Below are 24,682 nucleotides of genomic sequence, written 5' to 3' on the forward strand. Positions count from 1 at the left end.
ATATATATATATGTCATTAATTTGTAATTTCCTTTCTATATGTTTTTAATGGCTGTTGCAATGACAGGTGTGAGTAGTAGGGAGTTTGCAAGCACATGTAAAAGCTTATTGGGTTAAATTATAGAATTATAATTTTTATAACAAAAATTGATCCAATTATTTAAAATATAAATTTTTATGTATTTTATATAATAATTTGTCACATTAAATTTGTACTAAGTTTTAGTGATTGTTGTATCTCTTTTGAAAATTTTCAATGTTTTTCTAAACTTCTAGTTTTTTTAAAATTGTATTGAGTTTTATATCTTTCGGTCAATTACTTAACGTGATCATTGACAGATTTCTATAATTTTCTAACTAAATTTACCATATACAGGTAAATCTATTTTTCCTGTCTACTAACGAATAGTCATAATTACTCAAAGTCTAACATCAACACTAAGGACAATGGCGGATATGTGTGGTTTATGATAGACAAGTGTTCACCCTGAAATCTAAATTTTATTCAATTAGTTATTTATTTTATTATTTATGTTTACATTAAAATTTTGTGTGTGCCTACTCTCTTATATGTTCATTCTAAAAATTATTTCTAGATACGACATAATGTAATATATATATATATATATCACTATGCAAGATGGATAGGAGAATCTCAAGACTCTTTTTATCATCTTTTTCATCTAATCAAATTCTCTCTCAACTCTCACCAATTATTATTCATAATTCTCCGTAAAAAAAACATCATAAATAATCGTAATCTCATTCTTTCCATCAACAAATTCATAAAATCTTGGTTAGAAATCATTGTAATTAATTATAGACAAAAGTAAAATCCATATGTAAGAAATGACGAGGTGGTCAGAAGCACCATGTGTCGTGGCTCGGCAATAGGGATTCAACTGAACCCCATCCCCATGTGACATTCAACAGTTTTTGTCTTTTAAACTTTAACACCATTTTAGCTGATTTCATTCTTTACGGCCCCCCATGTGAAGGTGGAATCACCAATGTCAACTTGGTTATTTTGCCAAAATCCAAGGTATTTCTTATACCTTCCCATGCATATAACCCCATCCTCTCTCCTAGCTTCACCGGACACATCTTCCTCCTTTTCTTCATTCCTTCTTGTTCATAATTTTTGTCAAAAACCACATACTAAACTCGCAGCAATGAGAGGGCTGGTCTTATTGTTGGTGCTCCTTTGCGTCACCTGCCGTTTCACCCTCGCCGTAACCGATAGTACCGCCAGGAACGGTACGGTGGCCGACGGTAAGAATACATAAATTCATGCATTTGTCGAAATGAAGAGGAAAGGAAAAGAAACTATAGTGTTTAGCAGGCTGTTTGTGTTCTGGTTTAAGCAGTTTGCAGGGCTCTAAAAATCCTTTTTCCTTGCATTAATTAGCTGAATTCTATGGAATATGGGTATTCATTTTTTGGTTTGGTTAGTTTTTTTAATTGTTATAAGTCATAAATAGTTTAATTTAATAAGACAAATCCCTATAGGATACTGAGCTAGTGGAAGAATTTAAGGCGTTCGCAGATAGGTACCAACCTCAGGCAGAATTTTTTTACCATTTTGGACCTTTGGTGGTAAAAAAAAGTGACTTTTTGACCCTTTAATACTTGGCTTAAACTAAATATAAACCCTTATGTCATTTTTTGCTTTAAGCTCTAACACTATGTTTAGATTAAAATAAATATTTAAAATATTATATTTAACTATTCTAAGTCCCGTCATCTTTTTTCAGTTACAATTTTTTTTCAACCAATAAGATGTTGTTATACCTCACAAAATTAGATACTTGTTTGACAAAAAATAGTTTAGGAACTTAAAAGAGAAAAAAACATAGTTTAAGGACTTATTTTTAGTTTAAGCCTTAATACTTCTGTGCCTTTTTTAACATGATAATGGGATTCAGGACTACTGGAAAATGGGAACTTTGAGAACGCCCCAAATGCAACAGACATGAAAGGCACCGTGGTAATGGGACGCTACGCGATACCAGGGTGGGTGAACAACGGTTTTGTGGAGTACATAAAGTCCGGACAAAAGCAAGGGGACATGTTGCTCGTGGTGCCCGAAGGGGCCTATGCCGTTAGGCTCGGGAACGAGGCATCCATCAAGCAGAAAATAAAGGTTATCCCGGGGATGTATTACTCCATAACGTTCAGCGCGGCTCGGACTTGCGCTCAAGAGGAGAAGTTGAACGTTACAGTGGCGCCCGATTCCGGCGTGATGCCGATCCAGACGGTGTACAGCAGCAGTGGTTGGGACAACTACGCATGGGCCTTCAAAACAATATCCGATGTTGCGGAGTTGATTATTCACAATCCAGGAGTGGAGGAAGATCCGGCTTGTGGACCACTCATTGATGCTGTTGCAATCAAGGCTTTATATCCTCCTAGACCAACCAATAGTAAGTCTTCTTTTTTTAACCCCGGATGGTAATTTTTACAATAAAATGTGGGGTGGCAATTGTTTTCAGAATTATGATTCAGATTTAAGCCAGCTGATTGTTGCAGACAATTTCATTTAAGAAACTAGCTACTGCTATACCTAACAAACACCTTGGGCCCCTTTCACATGGCATCATTCAATGCTGTTCTAATAGTACATTGTGTCATGATAGAGTGAATTCAACTACTGATTATTCGAGTTTTTCTATTTCCGCAGGGAACATCGCGAAAAATGGAGGTTTCGAAGAAGGTCCATACATATTCCCCAACACTCCATGGGGTGTCTTAGTCGCACCCAACATCGAGGATGATCACTCTCCTCTCCCTGCTTGGATAGTTGAATCCCTTAAGGCCGTCAAATACATTGATTCGGAACATTACTTCGTGCCTCAAGGGCGAAGAGCAGTGGAGCTAGTTGCCGGAAAAGAGAGTGCCATCGCTCAAATAGTCAGGACCATCATCGGCAAAATGTACAGGCTCTTGTTTGCCGTAGGTGATGCTAACAACTCTTGTGCAGGCTCTCTGGTTGTCGAGGCATTCGCTGGCAAAGACACACTCAAAGTCCCATATGAGTCGAAAGGCAAAGGTGGATTCAAGCGCGCCGAGCTTAAATTCAAGGCTGTTTCCAACCGAACAAGAATCATGTTCCTTAGCACGTTTTACACCATGAGGAGTGATGACTTCTCTTCCCTGTGTGGCCCAGTCATCGATGATGTGAAGCTTTTGAGCATCCGGAATCCCCAAAAACCTTGGTCATCATCGACCTCTATCATTATAAACGTCAATGAAGCAAGTTAGATATGACCCTGAATCTGGATAAATTGAATCTTTTTCTATTCTAAGAATGTTCATTTTTCCTTTTTTTTGGCATGTTGTGTGAGCTTAATTAGCCTATTAATCGGACAATATAAACATATATAATACTATTAATATGAGGGTGGTATACTACTATGATTTAATAGTTTATGTATTTTATCATATAATAATAAATGAGAAAAAAATAGTTAACGATTCATTATGCGAATGATTTAACACAAAATATATTACATAAAAATAGTTAATAAAATTATAAAACAGAAAACAAAATTGTCATCAAATGCTCCAATCAAGCCATGCAGATTTCGTTAAGTCATGCTTTTCATTTATATTCTTTTTAATGTTTTACATTTATATATAAATCATGGAAGAGAAACTTTCAACATTGAAATCCAAATTCTAATGAGTTTAAAGAAGGGGCTAATGTAGAGGGAATATAAGGCTATAAGCTCAAAATGCACTGCAGCTCAATCTTTTTCCTTGCCCTGAGAATTCAGATCATATCTTTGCTTAACAATTAGTCGACGGACAACAGTGTTTCTGGCCGAACTATGTCATCTATCCGGGTTACTTCTATAATGAAGCACAAATGAAGACATTACTTGACGCCAAACGTAAACAGAAAAAGAAAAGGAGGATTTGAGGGTGGAACTCGAACACTGAAAACAAATATTTTGTCTATGTAAGCAAGAGGCAGGCATGAAGAGAAAAATAATATCACTAGTTCACAACATATTAACCAACCGACCAAGCAGAAAGAAGATGGGAGGGACTTGGATTTCGAAAAACTTATTCGTACATCACAATTTCTGAAGTAACTAAGAACTATATGTCAAAAGTCACTTTTATGAGAATATGTCATTACCATATCATTGGAAGATTGCAGCCTTTTATATAGATCCCACATGACCCTAAGACAACCTGGGCGATTGATGCGGCCATGCACGAGCCTACTGCAAAATCCTTAACAACTTAATTAGACAAACTGACCAAGCAAAAAGAAGATGGACTTGGATTTCAAAAAGTTAAAATCAACACTTACATTGAAACATGGAATTCACTGTATGCTTTTTTTCAACAGTCTTCGAGATCATTTGAAATATGGAACACCTTAAAAGTACATATTTGTTGGCTATTTATGCACATGAAACTAAAGTAGACAGATTTTCACCCTTGGCTTTTCCATTTACAAGTATATCATAAGTAGTGTCATCAGGTACAGGACCTCTATCAAGCATTTCATTATGCAATCTCAAAGCCTCTTCTAGATTCCCTTCTCTAAAGTGTCCAGCAATCAAAGCATTATATATAAGAACATTAGGAGTAATGCCCTCTCTATCCATCTCTTCCAAAATCTTGTGAGCATTCTCAAGCTGTCCTTTATTACAAAGACCATTCAACAGAATAGTATACGTGACTATATCAGGCACAATACCCTTGGCAAGCATCTCTGAGTAAAGATCGGAAGCAAGGAGTAATTTACTCTCTCTCAAATATCCATCAATTAATGTAGTGTAAATATGTAGATCACAAGGAATACCCTCGTTTATCATTTTCTTGTGCAAGTCAATAGCTGCTTCCATATTATTTACATTCCTAAACCCACTAATCATGCTGCTGTAAACGATTTTATTTGGAGATAACCCAACTTGTTGGAGTTCGGAAAAAAGATCACATGCTCTGACCATGTCTCGCTTCTTGCAAAACCCATCAATGAGGGCACTGAATGCAAGAACATCCAATTGCAGACCCTTGCTTTTCATCTCATAATGCATTTTCAAAGCAAGATCCAAGTTATTGCTTTTGCAAAATCCATTCACCAAGGTGGTATATGTGATGACATTAGGAGAAACTCCACTTTCATTCTCTATAAACTCCAAAGGCAGAGTCCATGGCACCCTCTTTAACAAATCCATTAATAATGCTATTTTATGTCAAACATATAGGGGTAAAACCCTTTAGGACAAACATCTTCAACATATCCCTAGCCTCACATGTACGACCAACTATGCTCAAACCATTAATGATTATGTTGAATGTGAAGTCTGAGGGGGAAACCTGCAAACCCACCATTTCATCAAACTCATCTAAGGCCCGTTCAGCATCACCTTTTCTGAAACGTCCATCAATTAATATAGAATACGTGATGGTATTAGGTTTAAAGCCATGTTCAACCATATCTGAAATTATAGTATGTGCCATATCCATATTCCCCGCTTTACAGTTGGCAAGTTTCATGTTATTATAAGAAACATTACTAGGTACAAGGCCATTAGCCACCATTCTCTTCCATAAACTGCAAGCTTCTTTCACTTTACCATCCTTAGAGAAATGGTATAAGAAAATATTGTATGTAAAAACATTGGCAATGCCAGCCTCAACTGCCTCATCAAACAAACTAGATGCCTCATTCAGCGAGCAAGCTTTTAAGAACCCATGAATCAAGGAATTCATATTAAAAACACTAGGTTGAATACCCATGATTTTCATTTCTTCATAAAGCTCATATGCCTTTTTAACAAACCTATTCCTACAACACCCTTAAATCAAAACTGTATAGGTAACCTTGTTAGGAGCAAGGCCGTCATCCTTAATCTTATTGAACAAATCCAAAGCCTGATCAATATCACCTTGCTTGCAATATCCCTTCATTAAACTAGTCGCCGCCACCAAATTCAACGGCTTCCCAGAACTCAACATCTCATCCTTGAGCCTCAACGCCTCTGCCAAATTTCCCTGTTTTATGAAAGCGCCAATGACAGTTGTGTATGAACTCTCAGAAGGAACCCATCCCCTACCCTCCATTTTCCTCAATAACTCTGTAGACATGTTCAAATCAGGTTTCCGACAAGCAACATGAATAGAAATCCTATAAACTGCAGCATCAAGGTCTATCCCTTGAGTCTTAGCCTCCCTAAAAAACTCCTCACCTTCCCAAGGCTTCCCTTCTTTCAAAAAAGCACGCATCATCGCATAAACCGTAAAACAATCACCTCTAACTCCAATGGAAACCATCTTACCATACAATTCCCTAGCTTTATCCATCAAACTCCTCCTAACCAATGCTGTTAAAAGAATATTCATATAGGGAATCCAGGGAACTATATCACGCTCAAGCATCCCATTAAAACAATCCACGGCATCATCAAACCTGTTCACTCTAACATAACTGTTTAACAAATAATTAAAAGCTCGCGAATTCAACTCAAAATCAAATCTTTTCGATGTATCAACCAAGTGATCTAAGAAAACAAATGGGGCAGGTCCTGAATGGTCCGAACCAAAATTATTGTTAAGCAAATATTGAGCATGCTTATGGGTCTGTGAAGAACCTACCAAAATGTGAAGCAGTACACACAAGCCATCAATGCTATCGACAAAACATCTCTTCTTTTCGATGGAACGAAAGTACTTCAAAGCCGATACGGAATCGTTTTTGTGGGATAGGAGAGTGTTTATCACATGGGTTTGGGTCAAGCTTGTATCTTCCGACGAGGATGATGGTAAATGGGGGTTCTCGGAATCCGAAAAGGGTTGTTTACTGGTGGGGTGCGAATCTGAGGTGATTTTCTCAGGGGAAATGGTGGCCGTCGGATTTGGAGTGTGGGGAATTGGTGTTTGGGGATGAGAGCAGAGGTGTTTGGGGCTTGAGAAATAACGGAGAAGGAAAGGTGGAATGGATGAAAGATTTTTTAATGGAGACTTCATCTTCCTCGGCAGACAGTCGGACCAGAGCTTGATTCCCTCTCTTTTCTTTTTGGCAAATAGCTTGACGTCGAAACCCAGATTTTGAACGGTCAATCGGTCATCGAATAAAATTAACAACTACAGAACTGGTCACTGTATTGTAAGTACATTTAAATTTAGGTCATCTCATTCCAAAAAGTAATAATGGAGTCACTTTCTTTTTATAAGGCAAAGTGGCATGTTGTTACAATTTATAAATAGAGTGACATGTAATGTAATTTCCCCATAAAATTTAGTTAATAATAATAAGGGTAAACTACTCTAAATTGTCACTATTCCTTTAAGGGTTTCCCGGTTTTACAACTAAATTTTAAATTGATTCAATTTTAGTACTAAACATTTGGGGTTTATAGATTTAAGGGTGTGTTTGGTTCACAGAATGTAAGATTACCAATGGAAATAAAAGATTACCAGGGAATAGGATTACTGGGAATGTGACATTACTGTGTTTGGTTGGTTTGGCAGGAATGTAAGATTACAGTGTTTGATTGGAGGAATAAAAGATTACTAGAATGTATATTTTATCAAATTGTCCTTGTTCTATATTTGTTTTTTAATAAGTGAAATTCTAAATATTTAAATAAAAACTATTTATATAAAAATTCTATTTTTTGATAATATATTACTTGAGTATTTAAATATATCATGTATTATTTTTATTTTAATTAATATTAAATTTTACATAATTTATGTAAAAATATATTAAAATTTTACATCAACATTTAACTAAATATTTACATTGTGGAAATTCTTCATAGATATTCATAATAATAAATAGATGTATATTATTTTTGTTATATATGATATAATATTTATTATATCTTCTATATACAATAATTTATTTATTTATCTTTTATATTTATACTTAATTATGCATACTTTATCATTATTATTTATCTCATTAATTTATATTACAAAAACATATTTATGGAAATTCTTCATAGATATGCATAGGTATGTAATTTAATTATTGTTTTTAAGCGCGTTATATCAACTTGCAACTTGACTCAGAATGGTTATTCTAAAATTTTAAGTGGTTAAGAAGACAACTTACGGCAAATCCACCTTACGAACATTATTACATTGCCAGCATTATTACTTTGTTTAGCTGTGTTTTGAGCAAAACAAATAACGGTGAATAAGCAAATTTTTTAACTCTACCATACGCCAGTGATGCAAATGACAAGATCAACACCATTGGAAGCAGTGAAGGAGCTCCATATGATTGTAGGGTAGACCCTCATTCTGTCGGGTATCTCTCTTTCTCTCATTCTAGTTTGAATGTTGATCTAGCATATAAGAATCGTGCTATATGTAATGATTTTTGTTCTCTGCAGCTATGCAAAGCCTTGGGTGGATATTGATACTGGTAATTCATTTGCCTATTCTTCCCTTACTCTCCAGAGCATTTGGTCCGCACCGCACCCAAGTTGAAGAACATGAAACCTTATATTTATGTTTCCATCAATGCTTCATTGAAAGAACATAGCCATGTTTCTGGATCCGCATCTGCACTTTTTGTTGGGGGATTTTCCATAGTGCAAATGGGAAAGGTAATTGGTTGATGATTTATATTATTTATTCATTCAGTAAGGAATACTTATCTCAAATTCGTGGATTCTTTGGTATGTTTGTATGTTGTAACAAGTTTTTTGTGCATTAAACGTGAATAAGGATCATGGCCGATTTTCTAAATGTTTTGTGTTTCAGGATACGACACAGTTGAATCTGACACCAGACTCTAACAAGTCTATCATAACCATCTTGGGAAATACAGGTAAAATACTCAGGCACACAATCCGTCTCTTTCTGTGCATCTCCTCGCCTCGATTGCAACTATGAAGCATTCACGTGCATCAATTTTTGGTTTTGATAATTGGAACTTCTAAAATTCTGTTTTTCTACCTTTTAGAAAATGTCTGAAAATTTTCTTGAGTTTGTATGTTTAATCTCATAACGTAAACTATATGCCAACCTATGCATAAGTGCATTGTTTGTACAATGCTTCCTTCCCACTTCCTACTGCCTGAATAATTTCTACTCATGTCAATCCAATCATCTAGAACCAACAGCGAACCTAACACTACACTCGTCAGTAAAGCTGTAGGAGACCTTAGAACGATGAACCTTCCAAAACCAGCAGACGAGCGTCACTCACCCCAAACCAAGGTAAAATTTTCAATGGTACAACACCCTGCACAATGAGCCACAACCTTCAGAACTGAAAACTCAACTTGGGCACCAGCAGAACAATCCCAAGTTACGATAGAACTATAAAGTCAGATCCCACTATTCCTCCCAAACAACATCACTCGAACAATACCAAGATCAAAACTGCAATGCTTTCAATGAAAAAAAAACTTATTAGAAAACTAGCACATTACTTGCAACTCATATACTACATAACAAAAAGAAGTATAACATTAACCATCAAAAGATTGTACAATGTTCAGACTTACAAAAGATAATAGCCATGACATTCTAAACGTAATCATATATGTTGGATATATTATATACACACAAAATTCTTCAAGTCAAAAGATTGACATATACTTGGCTAAGCTACACAAAAAAGTTGGGACCATATTCTAAAGTCACAATCAAAAAGAGATCGACATAATTGTAGAAGGACGACGGTCAAAATGATGGTCTAAATTGACGGCATTCAACCAATTGCTTAATCACATAATCTTGCTTGAATTCTTTTGGCTAAGAAAAGAAGAAATCTGCATTGTGCACATCTTTGCTAATATACTCTCCTGTAGTAAGCATTTCATCAGCGGACAGTCCTTCAATTTTCATGATTTCAGTGAAAATCGACATTCTTCGATCATTTCCTTCTGCCTCTTTTTTCAATAAAGCAGTAATATCCTTAATTTCTTTGGCTGTTTCTCGGTATGCAGCACCGAACTTACTTATCTCCTGTACAAGCTCGGTTAACCCATCATCACTTTGAGACCTTTTCTTGCTAGCTACTTTTTTCATTGTAGGGGTAGAGCCAGTAGCATCAGATGTTTGGCAAGTTAAAGCACCAACATCCTCTCTTGATTCATAATCTCTTACTCCATCTTCTTCAAGTAATGCATCTATAAGTGCATTGTCTTCTACATCAATATGTTTCACTGCATCAGCTATTGTCTCCGCTGCTGTTCCTGTAGCTCTTTCTTTTCCAAATATATGAACAAAGTCATCAAAGAATAGAAATGACTTGTTTCTCAATCCAGCAGCAGTTGGATGACTCTACAATATAATAAAATCGCAAATTTAATAAATCTTACAAAGCTAAGTAAATAACAAAGAGTATAGAAAGAAGATAAATTCAATTAAAATACTTACTCTAACCCAATCATCAAACACATCCTTTGGTGCAGTTAAACATTTTTCTTCTTCATTCCAACCGAATCCACTTCCAATATTCAGCATTTCAGATAAAGCATTGTATTGTCTTTTGAGTAGCTTCACTCTAGATTCAATATGTGGATGGGCCCTAATTTGTGATATTGGAAGCTTGATTTCTAACATCTTTTCAAGGTTAGATAGATAACCTGATCTAAATGTTCCATTATCAGCTTTCCAATGTGGGTCTTCAGCCAAAATGTGTAAACATTCAACAAGTGTAGCATCCTCCTCTTTAGTCCATGTCCTTTTAGTTCCTAAAGACTTAACCTTTCTAGATATCGGTTTTTCCCCTCTTTGAGATTCCATATTTGATGTTGACATATTGCTCTTCGAAACAATCTAAGAAGATGTATATAAACAATCATTATCAATACTAATCATAAATGAAATTTAAAATAGTAACATAATATAAATCAAATGTAGTGAATGACATAAGTAATGAATGGCCATAACAAATAAAATTTGAATTTTATAGGAGATAAATACATAAAATTTAATAAAGTTTATTGATAGGGAAGCGGTGGCGGATTGATGAACGTTGCTCTTGTTGAAGAATCAAACCTAGAAAAGCTCTAAACTCGATGAAGAACAATAAGGAATGAATGAGGAAGGTGGCGGCAATAGCTAGGGTTCTTTAGGGTTTCTTTTAGTGCTGGAAACAAGAAAAGAAACAAGATTAAAATAAGATAAACAAAAGATAAAGGAATTAAAAATAGAGAAAATAACCAAGAAATCAAAGATCTCCCTTATGAAAGTGAACGGTAAAGATGATTGATGGCGTTGATGGATGTGGAAAATCGATGGATAATGTCCTATCGAGCCCTCCTAGTCGCAATGAAAAGGCAAACACGATAATATGGCTCTAACCAACCCTCCTAGTCGCGATGAAATGGCAAATTGGAGTGTGAAGATTAATCTCCCTCGCAAGAACTTGAAAGAACTCCAGGAGAAGAAGCTTCGAAGGCACAAGGCAATCAGCACTTGCAAAAACAAACTCTCGTTGTATTATTGATCAAAGAAATCTGATTTACAAAGTTGAATGAAGCCTCCTTTATATAGGGGCTTAATTTTAAAGGTCCTAAATAACTAAAGAATAAAATATTAATAAACTAAACATGTTTTAACTCTAATTCCTAATAAAATAATAATAACTAAAAATATTGTTTTAACCCAACCTTAATTCCTAATAAAATAATAAATCTGATCCTAAAATATAATTAATCATCCTATATTAAATTATATTACAAATAATCAATATAAATATTGAAAATTCGTAATATTTACAAAATAACGTATTAATCCCGTATAGGATTTCCTGCATGCACCGTCTTCAGTAAAATGACCATATCTTGAGTTTCCGATATCGGATTGATGCGATTCAAGAATCGTTGAAAAGATAAGAGACAGACGGTTGTATCTATAGAAGACATGTCGACCGGATAAATACTGGATCCCCTTCAAAATGTTGTTGCAAATCTGCTGCTATTAGACCCTTCCGGATGAATGCTTGAACTGCGATTTGAAGCTTGTCTTTAAGAAGTTTGGTCCGGCCTCGTGTGATAGGGCCAAGTGGTATAGTAAATTCATCATCCTTAGCTTTAGGGCATGTGGTGCATGTATCATCTCCCCCTTCCTTAAAAGGATTCGTCCTCGAATCTGAAATATCAAAAGGAGATAAGTCAGAAACATTAAAGGATGTACTCACGTTATACTCACCGGGAAGATCAATGCGGTAGGCGTTGTCATTGATTCGTTCAAGAACTTGGAATGGGCCATCGCCTCGTGGGTCTAGCTTGGATTTCCTTTGTGTCGGGAACCTTTCTTTTCTCATGTGAACCCATACCCAATCTCCTGGTTCAAAGGTGACATGTCGTCGGCCCTTGTTAACTCGGTTTGCGATTGCCTCATAGGTTTTCTCCATCTTGAGTTTGGCTTTGGCGTGAATGTATTTGACAAGGGCAGCCTTCTTTTCACCATCTAAACTGGTAACCTGATCTAAAGGTAAGGGAATAAGATCCAAAATAGTTAGTGGGTTAAAACCATAAACTATTTCGAATGGTGAATAACCTGTTGTGGAGTGAATGGATCGATTATAAGCAAACTCAACAAAAGGTAAACATTCTTCCCAATTACGGGTATTCTTACCTACCACAGTTCTTAGCAAAGATCTTAGAATCCGATTTATTACTTCGGTTTGTCCATCGGTTTGAGGATGACAAGAAGTGGAATAGAGAAGTTTTGTGCCAATCTTACCCCATAATACCTTCCAAAAGTGGCTTATGAACTTAGTGTCACGATCGGACACAATGGTGTGAGGAATGCCATGAAGGCGGACTATTTCTCGAAAGAATAAATTAGCAATATGTGTGGCATCGTCCGTTTTATGGCAAGGAATGAAGTATGCCATCTTTGAGAATCTATCCACAACCACAAAAATACTATCTCATCCTTTTTTAGTGCGGGGTAAGCCAAGTATAAAATCCATCGATAAATCGTTCCAAGGAGAAGAAGAAATTGGTAAAGGCGTATACAAACCATTAGGATTTACCTTTGACTTTGCTTGTTTGCACGTGATGCATGATGCACAAATCTTTTCCACTGTTTTACGCATGTGTGGCCAAAAGAAGTGTTCCATGACCATATCAAGTGTTTTGTGAATACCGAAGTGTCCCATAAGTTCTCCGGCATGTGACTCGTGAACCAAGAACTCTCGCAAAGAGCCTTGTGGTATACACAACTTGTTCATGCGAAAAAGAAAGCCATCTACAAGATAAAACTTATTAAAAGCACCTTTTACACATTGTTTATAAATCTCAGAAAAATCTGGATCGTTAGGATAAAGTTCTTTGATATGTTCAAAACCCAGAACAGTAGCATGCATTCGAGTGATAAGTGTGTATTGTCGGGATAATGCATCAGCTACGATGTTATCTTTCCCTTGTTTGTATTTGATGATGTAAGGAAAAGATTCAATGAACTCAACCCATCGAGCATGTCGTTTGTTTAACTTACCTTGTCCATTTAACCATTTGAGTGATTCATGGTCCGTGTGAATGACAAACTATTTAGGGAGAAGATAGTGTTGCCACACTTCGAGTGCTCGGACGAGTGCAAGAAGTTCCTTGTCGTAGGTAGAGTAGTTCAATTGTGCACCTTTTAACTTTTCACTAAAGTAAGCGATAGGTTGTCTTTCTTGCATGAGGACGGCACCAATGCCTATGCCTGAAGCATCACATTCTAGCTCAAAGGTGTTAGAAAAATTGGGAAGACGAAGAATAGGGGCAGAACATAACTTATCTTTAAGAAGTTCAAAAGCTTTTTGTTGTAGTGGTCCCCATTTGAATTCAACTGACTTTTTGATGATCTCGGTTAATGGTGCAACAATGGTTGAGAAATCTTTGACAAAGCAACGGTAGAAACTTGCCAAACCATGAAAAGATCTTACCTCGGTGATGGAAGTAGGCGTGGGCCATTCTTGAATTGCCTTGACCTTCTCTTTATCTACATGAATACCCTGTACACTAACTATAAAGCCTAAAAACATAAGCTTATCACTGCAAAACACACACTTATCCATGTTAGCATATAAATGTTCTCGTCGAAGAACTTCGAGAACCATTCGAACGTGAATGACATGAGAATCAAAAGAAGATGAGCATATAAGAATGTCATCAAAGTAAACGACAACAAATTTACCTATAAACTCCTTAAGAACGTGATTCATTAATCTCATGAAGGTGCTTGGAGCGTTTGTGAGTCCAAAGGGCATAACAAGCCATTCATACAAGCTGAACTTTGTCTTGAATGTTGTTTTCCATTCGTCACCTTCTTTCATTCGAATTTGATGGTAACCACTCTTCAAGTCAATTTTGGTGAAGATACTTGCACCATGTAGTTCATCCAACATATCATCTAGGCGTGGAATAGGATGCCTATACTTGATTGTTATCCGATTGATAGGTCGACAATCTACACACATTCGGAATGTGCCATCTTTGTTTGGAACTAGAATGACGGGACGAAGACTCTCACGGATGTGTCCTTTTTGTAATAATAAATCTATTTATCGTTCCAATTCCTTCGTTTCCTCAGGATTGCATCGGTAAACGGGGCGGTTTGGTATGGTTGATACAAGGACGAAGTCGATTTGATGTTCGATTCCTCTTGTAGGTGGTAAACCATCCGGTGGGTTGCTTAAGACATCTTGAAACTCCTGTAATAGAGAAGAAAACACACTAGGCAAATCTGTGATGTTAGTGATAGTTGATAAAATGGAGTCCTTGAAACGGACTAGAATGCACGGCCTATTTTGAAAAAGGGTATCTCTCATGTCTTTTGCACTCGCATAAATGTTTTGAGACACTCTTTTATTTTCACATTGAGGTTCACTCACCACCCGTGGGTCATTTGTTTGGCTTTTATCGGTTGTGACCTCTTTTGTCTTTTGTTTCAAATTCCCTGTTTTCTTGAGAATTCGTTGTTGATCTATGAGAATCTCTTTGGGGGGTAGGGGGTTAAGTCGGAACGGTTTACCTTTTATTGGAATTGTGTAAATGTTCTTTCGACCATAATATGTGACGTCGTTGTCGTATTGCCAAGGTCGTCCTAAGAGAATGTGGGATGCTTGCATCGGAATTACATCACATCATACGTCGTCACAATACTTTCCCATCTTGATATTAATGAGGCATTGTTTAACCACCTTCATCTCGGCACTCTCATTAAGCCATTATAAGCAATAAGGTTTCAGATGTCGTTGGCAAGGAAGTTTGAGCGATTCAACAACGTTGGAGCTAATGACGTTGACACAACTACCATTATCAATGATGATGGAGAATGGTTGTTCCTTGATTAGGCAGCGTGTGTGGAAGATGTTGGAACGTTGTATGTCAGACTCGTCGGATGTTTGGATGTTCAATGTATGACAGATCACCAAGATTGTGCCATTGTACTCATCGCTTCCATAGTCATCACTGTATTCTTTGGCTTCGGCATGTGCTAGAATGTCAGCGATGTTGTCATCGGAGTCAGAATTGTAAGATCCATCACCTAGTATGGTTAAGGTCCTCGTGTTTGGACAATTGCGGCTGATATGGCCTCTTCTTAAGCATTTAAAACACTTGATGTCTCTTTCTCGGGTGTCGTCTTTAGGGGCTGGAAGTGTCTCATTCTTCGCTGGTCGTTGTTTTTCTTTGTCGAGTTTGTCATCTCTCGACTTTTTTTGAGAAGATGGAGTAGAAGATGAGGAAGGATTTGAAGGATTACCTTGGTAAGAGAATGAAGTACCTTGGTAATGTTCTCTGAATCGGAATCTCCTTTGTATTTGTGCTTCGATTGTCATTGCTTTCTTTAGTGTATCTTCGAGGTTTTTGTACCCATGGAGATCAAGAAGATCAGTGATGTTTGAGTTTAAGCCAACGACGAATCTTGACATGGTGTCCTCTTCTTCTTCAGTTATGTTAACCCTATTGAGTAATGACTGCATCTCCTTGTAGTAATCTTCAACTGAACTTCTACCTTGTCGAAGTCGGTGTAGTCGTTGTTTAACTTCTCGTGTATAATGTGTCGGTAGGAATCGGTTCCTCATGGCATGTTTGAGTTCGGTCCAAGACGTGATTGGTTGAATTTGGTAGTTGTCGATCTTTTTCCTTGTTTGCATCCACCAAGTGTGATCATATCCTTCGAATTCCAAGGTAATGAGGGGAACTTGTTCAGCTTGGGGGCAGTCATGGTATGCGAACAAGAGATTAACTTTTCCTTCCCAATCGATGTACTTGTCTGGGTCGTAGTCTCCTTTAAAAGACGGGATCGTGAACTTTGGTTTTGCAAAGAGTTCGGGTGTTTGAAAACGTGGTTGTGCTTGCCTGGGGGCCAAAAGTTCAACATTGTTTGGCCTTGGATTCTGGTTTGGTAGATCCAGTTGTAGTTCTTGCCGTTCTCTCAAGGCATTGTTAAGTTGATCAAATTGAGTTGTGAGTCGTTCAAGTGCGGCTAAGATAGCCGTAAGTGTCTCATTGTTATTGTCGCCCATCAAGTCACTCCAATAAAGTAACACAACGAGAGGCAAGTAAGCCGATCTTGTACTCTTTAAAACTCACTTTACCAAGTAGTCTTTCACAGTTCGTATCGGAGTTTGATTACTAGCAAAGGCGATAAGAAAAACCTAAAAGCTCTAAGAGGCCAAACAAAGGTTAGACTCAAAGAGAACGAGAATGCAAAGAATGAAGAAGTATGCAAACTCTTTAGTCCTACTAACACAAAGAAAATAATGTGTTAGATAATGCAAAAGAACAATAACAAGGAAAAACAAAAGAACTTAAAGCACTAAGAGTCAAAGAAAAAGGGACCAAACCAGAAAACCTAGAAAATGCTGGATCAACTTGAACAACGTTTTTGAGGGGGTTACCGGTGTCCAAAAATTCTGAAAAATTTCTTGAATGTCTTTCGATGCGTCAAGACCATCTGTAAAATTTCAGAACCAAATACCTTCAGTAGTATCCAGTAGACTCTGTTGAACGGTGAGTCCTCAAACAATCTGTTTTTCTTGATCACTTTTTTCGAAGTTGTTCTTGATCTCCAAAAATTTTGATATTTTGTGTGAATAATCTCCAATATATGACGTTTCAATCTGGAAATTTTCACCACAAAATTCCTCCTGTATAATTTTCAAGAAATTCGACAATATTCTAGACCGAATCTGCTGATAAAACTTGAATGATGTATTTGAAGGCTCTAATGAACTTTGATTTAAGTGAATTTTGGAATGGAAATTAAAATTAAGATGGATATGATATCTGCAAAAAATCAGCCCTAAATACCTTCGTTTGCAATTTTTTTTGAAATTTTGGCTTTTTTGTTTTTTTTTTGCATTTTTTTGCCTTTTTTTTGTTTTTTTTTAAAATAACAAACTAACAAGAAGGATTTGAATCTAAATTAAAATTAAATAAAAAGAACCTGAAACGATGAATCTTCTCTGAACTAGCTCCGTTGGGGTACCTTGACGGTTTTGTGTGCAAGAATAAGCAAAATTGCTTGCTTCTTTCCAAGAATCGGCCCAAATCTGATACCAATTGATAGGGAAGCGGTGGAGGATTGATGAACGTTGCTCTTGTTGAAAAATCAAACCTAGAAAAGCTCTAGACTCGATGAAGAACAATAAGGAATGAATGAGGAAGGTGGCAGCAATAGCTAGGGTTCTTTAGGGTTTCTTTTAGTGCTGGAAACAAGAAAAAAAACAAGATTAAAATAAGATAAACAAAAGATAAAGGAATTAAAAATAGAGAAAATAACCAAGAAATCAAAGATCTCCCTTATGAAAGTGAACGGTAAAGATGATTGATGGCGTGGATGGATGTGGAAAATCGATGGATAATGTCCTATCGAGCCCTCCTAGTCGCAATGAAAAGGCAAACACGATAATATGGCTCTAACCAACCCTCCTAGTCGCGATGAAAAGGCAAATTGGAGTGTGAAGATTAATCTCCCTCACAAGAACTTGAAAGAACTCCAGGAGAAGAAGCTTCGAAGGCACAAGGCAATCAACACTTGCAAAAACAAACTCTCGTTGTATTATTGATCAAAGAAATCTGATTTACAAAGTTGAATGAAGCCTCCTTTATATAGGGGCTGAATTCTAAAGGTCCTAAATAACTAAAGAATAAAATATTAATAAACTAAACATGTTTTAACTCTAATTCCTAATAAAATAATAATAACTAAAAATATTGTTTTAACCCAACCTTAATTCCTAATAAAATAATAAATCTGATCCTAAAAGATAATTAATCATCCTATATTAAATTATATTACAAATAATCAATATAAATATTGAAAATTCGTAATATTTACAAAATAACGTATTAATCCCGTATAGGATTTCTTGCATGCACCGTCTTCAGTAAAATGACCATATCTTGAGTTCTCGATATCGGATTGATACGATTCAAGAACTTTTGAAAAGATAAGAGACAGAAGGTTGTATCTCTAGAAGACATGTTGACCGGATAACAACTGGATCCCCTTCAAAAAGTTGTTGCAAATCTGCTACTATTAGACCCTTCCGGATGAATGCTTGAACTGCGATTTGAAGCTTGTCTTTAAGAAGTTTGGTCCGACCTCGTGTGATAGGGCCAAGTGGTATAGTAAATTCATCATCCTTAGCTTTAGGGCATGTGGTGCATGTATCATTTATTCCATAAAATATAAAGATGACAAATACAAGAAAGTAATGACCACTAACATTAGATAAAATATAAGGTGAAAGTCATACATAACATAAAATAACATCTATCCTAAAGTACGTGACGCCAACCAACTAGTAAACATATCTTCTGCTAATTTGTCTCTCCACTCAGTCCAAGCACTGCTTGGCTCACAATGTCTGATCATTTCTACTTCATTAATCTCTTCAACATGCCTATTATCTTCAGTATAGTCAGATTCAATAGGATCGATTGGCATCTCAGATCTTATGAAATTATGGAGAAGACAACAAGCGGAAATGAGTCTACATTGTGTTTTCACTGGATAAAATGATTTTTCCCTTAAAATTGCCCATCTCGCTTTCAATAAGCCGAAGCATCTCTCAATGCAATTCCTAGCTTGAGAATGTTTCATGTTGAAATATTCTTGAGGGGTGGTAGGTTGGTGTCATTCTCTCCAATCATTCAAGTGGTATCTTTGACCTCTATATGGTGCAAGAAATCCCTCTCCATTCGTGTATCCGGCATCACATAAGTAGTAACACCCTATATTATTTTAATTTAAAAAGTAAATTAATATACAAAACTTGTAAAAATTTTACATTCTTATATATATATATATATATATATATATATATATATATATATATATTAATGACCTAATAATTTACCTTGTGGAACATTTAAACCATTTTTTCTACTAATGGCATCTCTGAGTATTCTACCATCAGCTGCAGAACCTTCCCACCTAGGTAAAACATAAATGAATTGGATGTTTGGTGTGCAAACACCAATTACATTTGTCGCAATTTCATTTTTTCTTGTTATGTATCTAGGTTTATCGATTGCAGCTACATTGACCTTAATATACGTTCCATCTAGAGCACCCAAACATCCCTATATTCATCAAATAAAGTTAAATTGCATTATTACTACCCATTTATGTATTAAACATTAGCAATTAACTTAAAAGAAAGTTCAGAATTATGATACAGTACCTTAAACCATTTCCATTTATCGTCTGTTGAATTATCTTGTATCGGTTCTGGTTTTCTAAAAAGGATCGGATGCAGTTTCAAGACTGAAACTAACACTGTATGGAGAACTCTACTAATTGTTTCACCAGATCTTACTGTTTGACGTTTAAAACTCTAATCTTAATATGGTGGGATATAATATGAAGGAAAGTAATAACCATTTCTTCTATAGACATATATCTACTCTCTTTTAATCCACCTTGACTTTGTAATAGGTGACATAATTTGAGAAATGCTCTCCTATCCATTCGACAATTATCAACACTTTGTCGATCACTTTCAAATACAATTTTATGTAAATTAAGTGATCTAATATTATGTCTATGAAGTCTTTCATGTGCATAAGTTATTTTAGGATGATTTTTATATTTTCTAAGAATAACTGAAATAACCATAAGCATATGACACACAATCTCCATCATTTGCAGTTGTAAAATAAGAATTATGGTGATATGCGTCTTCTTTCGCATTGGTAAACGAGCCATAACCGTTATTATGAACAAACATATTAATATTAGAAAATAATAATATTTAACAAGAACAATTGTTTGTCATGACAATAAAAATAATTGAACACTAATTTAACAGTTCCATAAACAAAGCATGCTTAAACACCGATGACGGGTTTCATATTAATACCTTAATTTTTTATTAAAACGATACAGCTGCATCACAAGGCATAGTTAGTAAAATTATTTTACTTAATACTGACATTGTTTGCTTGGTAGAAACTAGCATTCTAATTAACCATTCACCTTTCGAGTGTATATACTTGTTGAGGGCGATCGTCTTTTTAAAGGCATCACATTTAAAGATATGAAGCAAACCTCACAAAGCAAAGGATACGTATGTGATCTTTAGCAGGTTGAGGGAGAAGATTTTTAATTTTTCATTGCGTTTTATTCCGACGAGATCGGAACTTTCTTCCCAGAATCCCTTCAAAACCAGCATGCAACTGCTGCAACAGCTATTTTAAATGCTAAAGTGTCTCTGCCAAATGGCCACCTTTATTTGATCTTGCTAAATTTAGCATCATTCATGGGTGTAGTTTCAAACTTTTTGCTTCTGAAGTTCCAAAAGGAAAAATGTTGCAAGTTTAAGATAAATTCCTATTGAAGATTTAGTCATAGAGTAATATGGTGGTTGATAGTACATCCCTCTAAATACTGGTGGAAAGAAAGGTGTTTATGAAGGAACTCGAACTTATGGTGACCATAGAACATGTATGAAGGAGACTTTTATTAATAATTCTGAAACTAAACAAGAAAGTCCTAGTATGACTGAAATATATTCTGGAACTGAAGTGGAGCCTTTGTTGAAAGGGAGACCAATAATTTTTTATGGAAATAGTAGTACTACTGCTCTTATGATACTCCTAAAGAAATCTTGGTATCTGATCGATCTGCTATTTGCTGGAGTGTCATATCCTTTGAAAAGTATTAGATATATATTGGACAACTAATATTATTAGTTTACAGGGTTAAGTCTAAGGTTAAGAATAAAACTTTATTTGTAATAAGGTCTAGTAGCTTTGCTTGCAAGAAAGAAGGCCTATATAAATAAGTTTAGGCTTTACAGCCAAAACAATTATTCCTAACATATTATTATCTTTGAATCGATAGTAGAAACTGGAGGTTCTTATAACCCTATTTTTCCTAGAGTTCCATCTTATTTCCTAATCGTTTGTCCTGTCCTAGTCCTATTAATTCACTGCGGTTTTCCCTTTTTAACAACATCAATGTCGTGGAGGTTAGAAATTGTCAATAGTTTCAATGGTCAAGTGACCTCACTACTCAATAGAGATAGATATCAAAGGAACTCACTTAGGTGCACAAGACCATAGGAAAGCAAACAATGGTCCACCTTCATAACCAAATATCAAATTTCTTTTAATTTATATTTTAAAAGATCTTACTAAAATGTTTGGAGAATGAACACGTGCTGCAAAAAAAACTGCAGTTGAGGTTAGCCAAACAAAATAAAATTTTTACCCAACTTTCCACAATAAATGGAAGAAAAGGACAACCACCTATACATCTTCCCAGATTCAGTAAGAGAGGGTTTTAGACCCTCCCTTTCCAATTGAGTAACCCAAGTGGCAACCAACATATTTTGCAAAGTTCAATTCCTTCTTCATCTGTACGTATTTTTATGGAAATAGATTCCTTTGAAAATAAGATTAATTCACCCAGGTATTAACCTTTGTTTCATCTTTAAATTTCTAATTTCCCAGACTATACCAAAAGAAAACCAGAATTCACTTATCAACTCCTCAACTAAAGTTCTTAAAAGGTCATAATTAATAATCACATCAATTACGACTTAAATTCATAAACGTTCTTCAGCTACTCTTGAAAAACTAGACATCAACTATTTTACATTTCAGTACCATGTAGAGATGTCAAGCTGCCATTAGTTTCTTATGTGATTTAGCCCTATACATTAGCAAAAAGATCACAAAAGGTACTGCAGAACCAGAATATGATGACCAGAGATGCTGTGAGATTTACGCACTAGCCTTTCAAAAAAAAAGCTGATTTGGATGTGGAAGAAACTAAAATCAAAATTAATGTATACATCGGTTATAATCGAATTCCATGGATGCCTAAAAACCTAGCTTCTTAAGCAATCAAACGAAACAAGAAAAAAACCTAAACAAAAAATATGTTGGAAAAAAGGGAATTGAGGATCAAAGAAAGCATCAAACAACGTGGCGAGTAATTTAACAACAGAAGGAAGCAAGGAAAAAGAAAGTACCAAATAGCGAATAGAGGGGTGGGCGGTGGAACTTGGCAGAAACGAAGATGATAAGAGATTTCATTGATGAAATCCAAGGCTTGGGAGAAGAAGCAAAGGCAAACGGACGAGAAAAGAGGGAAACAATACCTAAGCAAGGCATGGGATTAACATTCCCGGTAAAAGGGGGGAAATTTTACTGTTGGTAATTTTTTATTACTCCCCTATTGGGAATCTTGCATATCCAAACATGGGTATCTTAATCAGGAAAAAAAATTCCCACTATGAATCCTCAATTCCATGATCCAAACACTCCCCTAAGGGTAAACTATACCTATGACTACTTAACTATTGACCTTTTCTCATTTTGAACACCAATCTTTCAATTTTTTCAATAAGACCACTTAACTATATAAATGATAAAATGTATATGTAATAAGGATTAAATGTGTAATTATATCAACCTTGTCAACTGTCACGTCAACACTTTCGTTAAATATTAACGGTAGAGAATTAATTGACATCATTTAAATTGTTAAGTGGTCATGGGTATAGTTTACCCTAGCTTTAAATTGTTTAAATTATAATGAAAATGTAATTATAGATGAATATAAATTGATATTTAATATTTGTTTAATTTTGTATATAGTAAGAAAAATGGTTTAAAATTCTATTTAGTTTAATTCAATATGAATATGGATACTATTTTTTTTATTTTTTAAATTAACAAAAACAATAAAACATTTTAAAGATATGTAAAAATCATATTATAAAAATTTAAAAGTGACGTTTTATATAAAAAAAAACCAGACAGAAAAAATAAATTCAAATTCTAAAAATATTTTAGATGAAAAATTGAGTTTAATTACCTTTTGTAATTGATATGGAACAATATATTTTAACCAATAAACTTAATAATTGTACTCATATAAATATTGATAAAGTTAATTGCACCACATGTCCTCAAATTATAACTTTCATTTAAAATTAAACTTTTAAATATTTCAATTTCATCCCAAACTATGTTTTTCATTCTAAATTAGTCCTTAAACTCTTGAACATTCTAATTCCATCCCTAAATTGTGTCCCCCTTTCTAAATTAGTCCCCAAACTTTTGAATATTCTAATTTCATCCCCAAATTCATCCAAATATGTAATTAATTTCAACCATAATTTAACCTAATTTTTTTTAAAAATATAGTAATATAACTTGGCCTAACAATTTTATTAACAAGGGGTATGATTAGTATATATGTATAGTTTGGGATGAAATTGGAATGCTTAAAAAGTTTGGAAACTAGTTTAGAATGAAGGTCACAGTTTGGGGATAAAATTGAAATGTTCAGAAGTTTGAGGAATAATTTAGAATTATAGTCATAGTTTAGGGATGAAATTAGAACAGTTAAAAGTTCAGAGACCAATTTAAAATGAGGGTCATACTTTGAGAACATGTTATGCAATTAACTACTATTCATATTATAAATTTTAATAATATATAGTTATTCAATTATAATTTTTTATAAAATATTTTTATAAAATATTTTTATAAAATATTTTTATAATATATATTTATATATTTAAATTATCTTTACATAAAATAATTATAATTAATAAAAAACTAATTTGAAAGTTTTTAATAGACCCTTTATCATTTATTGTATTTTGATTTTTTATTATATTATAAATTATTAAGAAATGTCATCAAACTTATAAGGAAGAAATTTAAATTTAATAAATTAATTTGATAATAGATAAAAATAAAATTTTGTGAACTTGTTTTATCATAAGAAAAAAATTTCCTTTACTATTAAAAATATCAATGGTGTATTCAATATAAATAAATATTACTTTGAAATTTTAATATTTATATGGTATTGAATTGAATGATTTTATTGATTTAAATTAAATTTAGATATTATTAACTAAATTTAGTTTGACTGGTATTATAATTAATACATTATAAAATATAACATGTTTAAATAAACTTAAATTCAAACAATGAGAGTTGGTTTAATAGGTAAGCAGTTTCATATCACTTAGGTAGACTTTGAGTTTGTGGTCTTGTGTATGCAGAAAATCTTCCCTAAGATATTTACCTACAAGAATTAAGTGTGCGATACGAATCGACTCAGATTAATCAGCACGAGACTTTAAAATCGAGAGCTCAACCAAAAAATAAAAAACTTCAAATTCAGGATAAATATAATCCAGCAATTTCAAAGCCCAATAGAAGCATCTAGGGAAGGCTCCCTTTATAAGCCGAAAGCCCATTAGGTTTTCGTT

General features: G+C 34.7%; 1 protein-coding gene, 1 long non-coding RNA gene and 1 pseudogene across 2 annotated transcripts; 2 read left to right on the forward strand and 1 right to left on the reverse strand.

The window, feature by feature from the left end:
* The first annotated feature begins 1,097 nt into the window (after positions 1–1,097).
* LOC120150566 lies at positions 1,098–3,423 on the forward strand. The gene is made up of 3 exons (XM_039163234.1): positions 1,098–1,272; positions 1,926–2,423; positions 2,681–3,423. The coding sequence occupies exons 1-3, from the start codon at positions 1,173–1,175 to the stop codon at positions 3,259–3,261; spliced, it is 1,179 nt and encodes a 392-aa protein (XP_039019165.1). The 5' UTR covers positions 1,098–1,172; the 3' UTR covers positions 3,262–3,423.
* Positions 3,424–3,685: 262 nt separating this feature from the next.
* Positions 3,686–7,017, reverse strand: LOC120150575 (annotated as a pseudogene).
* A 1,177-nt stretch (positions 7,018–8,194) lies between these two features.
* Positions 8,195–8,803, forward strand: LOC120150343. Its single transcript, XR_005518519.1, has 3 exons — positions 8,195–8,253; positions 8,364–8,579; positions 8,737–8,803. It is a non-coding gene; the product is annotated as an uncharacterized LOC120150343 (long non-coding RNA).
* Positions 8,804–24,682: the final 15,879 nt, after the last annotated feature.

The sequence above is a fragment of the Hibiscus syriacus genome, unplaced genomic scaffold (genome assembly GCF_006381635.1).
Source record: "Hibiscus syriacus cultivar Baekdansim isolate YM2019G1 unplaced genomic scaffold, ASM638163v2 tig00111022_pilon, whole genome shotgun sequence".
Classification (NCBI taxonomy): Eukaryota; Viridiplantae; Streptophyta; class Magnoliopsida; order Malvales; family Malvaceae; genus Hibiscus; species Hibiscus syriacus.

Coding starts and splice junctions, on each gene's coding strand:
- LOC120150566 (XM_039163234.1), top strand. CDS start 1,173: ATGAGAGGGCTGGTCTTATTGTTGGTGCTCCTTTGCGTCACCTGCCGT. Junction 1,273..1,925: donor GAACGGTACGGTGGCCGACG/GTAAGAATACAT, acceptor AATGGGATTCAG/GACTACTGGAAAATGGGAAC. Junction 2,424..2,680: donor TCCTCCTAGACCAACCAATA/GTAAGTCTTCTT, acceptor CTATTTCCGCAG/GGAACATCGCGAAAAATGGA.